The 2,646-nt window shown below is 46.5% G+C and overlaps 1 protein-coding gene across 1 annotated transcript; it reads right to left on the reverse strand.

Annotated features, from left to right (window-relative positions):
• Nucleotides 1-611: 611 nt before the first annotated feature.
• Nucleotides 612-1,855, reverse strand: nog1 (noggin 1). Its single transcript, XM_083545420.1, has one exon. The coding sequence runs from the start codon at nt 1,828-1,830 to the stop codon at nt 1,135-1,137; it is 696 nt and encodes a 231-aa protein (XP_083401546.1). The 5' UTR covers nt 1,831-1,855; the 3' UTR covers nt 612-1,134.
• Nucleotides 1,856-2,646: the final 791 nt, after the last annotated feature.

Genomic DNA, 2,646 nt, shown 5'->3' on the forward strand with positions numbered 1-2,646 from the left:
AGTCTTCATATGAGGTCTATTTATTAATAGGCAGCTCTGAGGTCATATTCGTTTTCTTGTTCTATTTCTACAGGAACGTCTCATTCACATGGGTGTGTACAGCATTGACTTTTATGTAAGGAGTCAACAGTGTGAGAGCTGTGTTTTGGTTTATTCTTGACAGTTTTTATGGTTTACAGAAATTAATAGATAATGAAATAATTGGAATTCAATGGAATCAATTAACTGGATTAGTTGCATATTGATTGCATTAAACTAATTAATTGATTAAAGCTTATTTTATGCTTTGCTGGTTTCAATGAAATAATGATACATTTATTATAGGAAAGTGTATTCATTTGACACTAAATGATATAAAGAACATCTTCAGTGCATGAACCATCTATATGAGTGTGTGAGAAAACATTATGTCCAAACAGATTGAATATCAAATAATGCGTAGTTGTTTTGAAGCAGGTTTATGCACCATTTATGGAAGAATCTTCAATTTCAGAGCACTTCTGCATTCAGAAAGATCAATTTCCATAAATATGAGTGTGTGTGCGGAAAGAAATAGCATTATATCTGTTTATACATACACAATATTATAGGAACTGAAAAGAACAAATGAGTCATTTATGTCACTTTTATTTTACAGATATTTTATAGACTATGAATATAAAGAATAAATAGCAATTGCTCTTAATTTACAGGATGACATGTACCTCAGCTGTGAGACATAAAAATGGTAAAAAGTCAAATCAAATGAGTCCAGCGTTTGCGCATGCGCTGCTCGCTCTTTCTCGGCGACATAAATATGAAACAAAAAAATAATAATAATAATAAAATAAAATGATAAAGATTTTATTCTTCACAAATACAGTAGACTCTGGGTTACACGTAATACTGTCTATCGTTTTTTTTTACATGGCACGACATATACATAAGCATGAGAAAATACATTCTTACACTTCATAGTGCATCACAAGGAGAAAAAAAAAGAGAACGAGATTCTGAAAAATAAAAATATATCAGCATTATTATTATTATTATTATACAAAATAGAAACTTTGATATCTATTATAAAGTCAATCCATAAGTTAGAACTTCGAGGAAAGGCGCGCGTATGTGTGTGTGTGTGTGTTGGGGCGTGGGTCAGTTCGAGCACGCGCACTTGCACTCGGTGATGATGGGGTACTGCATGGGAATCCACGAGCACCTGAGGCCGCCACGGCGGCGCGCACACCTCCAGCGCAGAAGCGTGACGCGCGACGAGCCCGCCGGCGTGCACATCATGCCCTCGGGCACGGAGCACGAGCGCTCGTTGCGGCAGCTGCCCACGCGCGCGTAACGCGGCCAGAAGCGGCTGCCGAGGTCCGTCCACGTGTAGGACACAGGGCACGCCGAGCGCGCCCAAAGCCACATCTGCAGCCGCCGTTTCAGCTTGCGCCCCGCCTTGCGCCGGCGCGCGCCGGCCGCGGCTAACGGCGGGGCGTCAAGGTCCAGCGCGCGGATGTGCGCCGGCATGGGGCCGTCGGGGAACACACCGCGCTCCGCGTGCTCGTCGTCCTCGCGCTCCTTCGCCTGCGACGACGACGGCGGCGGCGGCGGCGGCGGCGTCACGGAGAGGAAACGCGAGTCCAAGTCGCTGCCCAGTACGCTCCGCAGCTCAGTCTCGTTCAGGTCGCGCTCGCGCGGGTCCAGCGCGGGGTCAGGGTCCTCCTTGAGCTCCACGAGCGGCAGGCTGTCGCTCGGCACCGGCCGGAGCAGGTAGTAGTGCTGGCACGCGCCCTCCTCGGTGCGTAACGCAAGCATCACGATCAGCGCGTACATCATCACCGTCACCATCATGACGTCCTTATATATATATCTAGGGTTATATATATATAGATTTTTTTTTTTAGACAAAAAAAGAGAAAGAAGAAAAAAGAAGAAAAACCCCACGGCGCGCGCCCTTATCAAAGTCAAATCACACCCGCTCGTGGCAACTTCTCCGAAGTTCTGTCGCCTTCACGCGCACTATTGCTCCATAGTATGTCCAGGCTCCAGTTCCAAGCTGCTCTCCTTCATAGCATCCTCACCTCGCGCGAACAATCCCGAGGATGATGAAAAATCAAACTGAAGTCTTTCTAGTTCCCAGAGATGAAGAATTAAAGTCACGTGAACGACGGTCTCGCGGTGTCTCGGGTCATCTCCTGCGTGCGCGCGCGTGTGTCCCGCCGGTACCTGTTATCGTGTCTCGCGCGCGGAGTGTGTTCATGGTGTGTGATTTGTCTATGTATTTTTTTCCCCTCACGGGATGCTGCAGACCGCTCGCGCCGCTTGGACGCCACTGAGAAGAACCCCAGCTCGAGCCCTGATATAGTCGCGCGCTCGCGCAGATCGTGATGTAATACAGAGGGTTTTTTTGGTCCTCGAGGAGATTCCCAAAACGCAGGGGGGCGTGGTCTTTACAAGGGTGGGGAGACGCCCGCCCTCTGTCGGCGATCTAATACGGTGTGATTGATCTAACAGACAGACAGACAGACAGACAGACAGACAGACAGATAGACAGATAGACAGATAGATAGATAGATAGATAGATAGATAGATAGATAGATAGATAGATAGATAGATAGATAGATAGATAGATAGATAGATAGATAGATAGATAGATAGATAGAGGCA

Source organism: Silurus aristotelis (assembly GCF_946808225.1).
Source record: "Silurus aristotelis genome assembly, chromosome: 6".
NCBI classification, from domain to species: Eukaryota; Metazoa; Chordata; class Actinopteri; order Siluriformes; family Siluridae; genus Silurus; species Silurus aristotelis.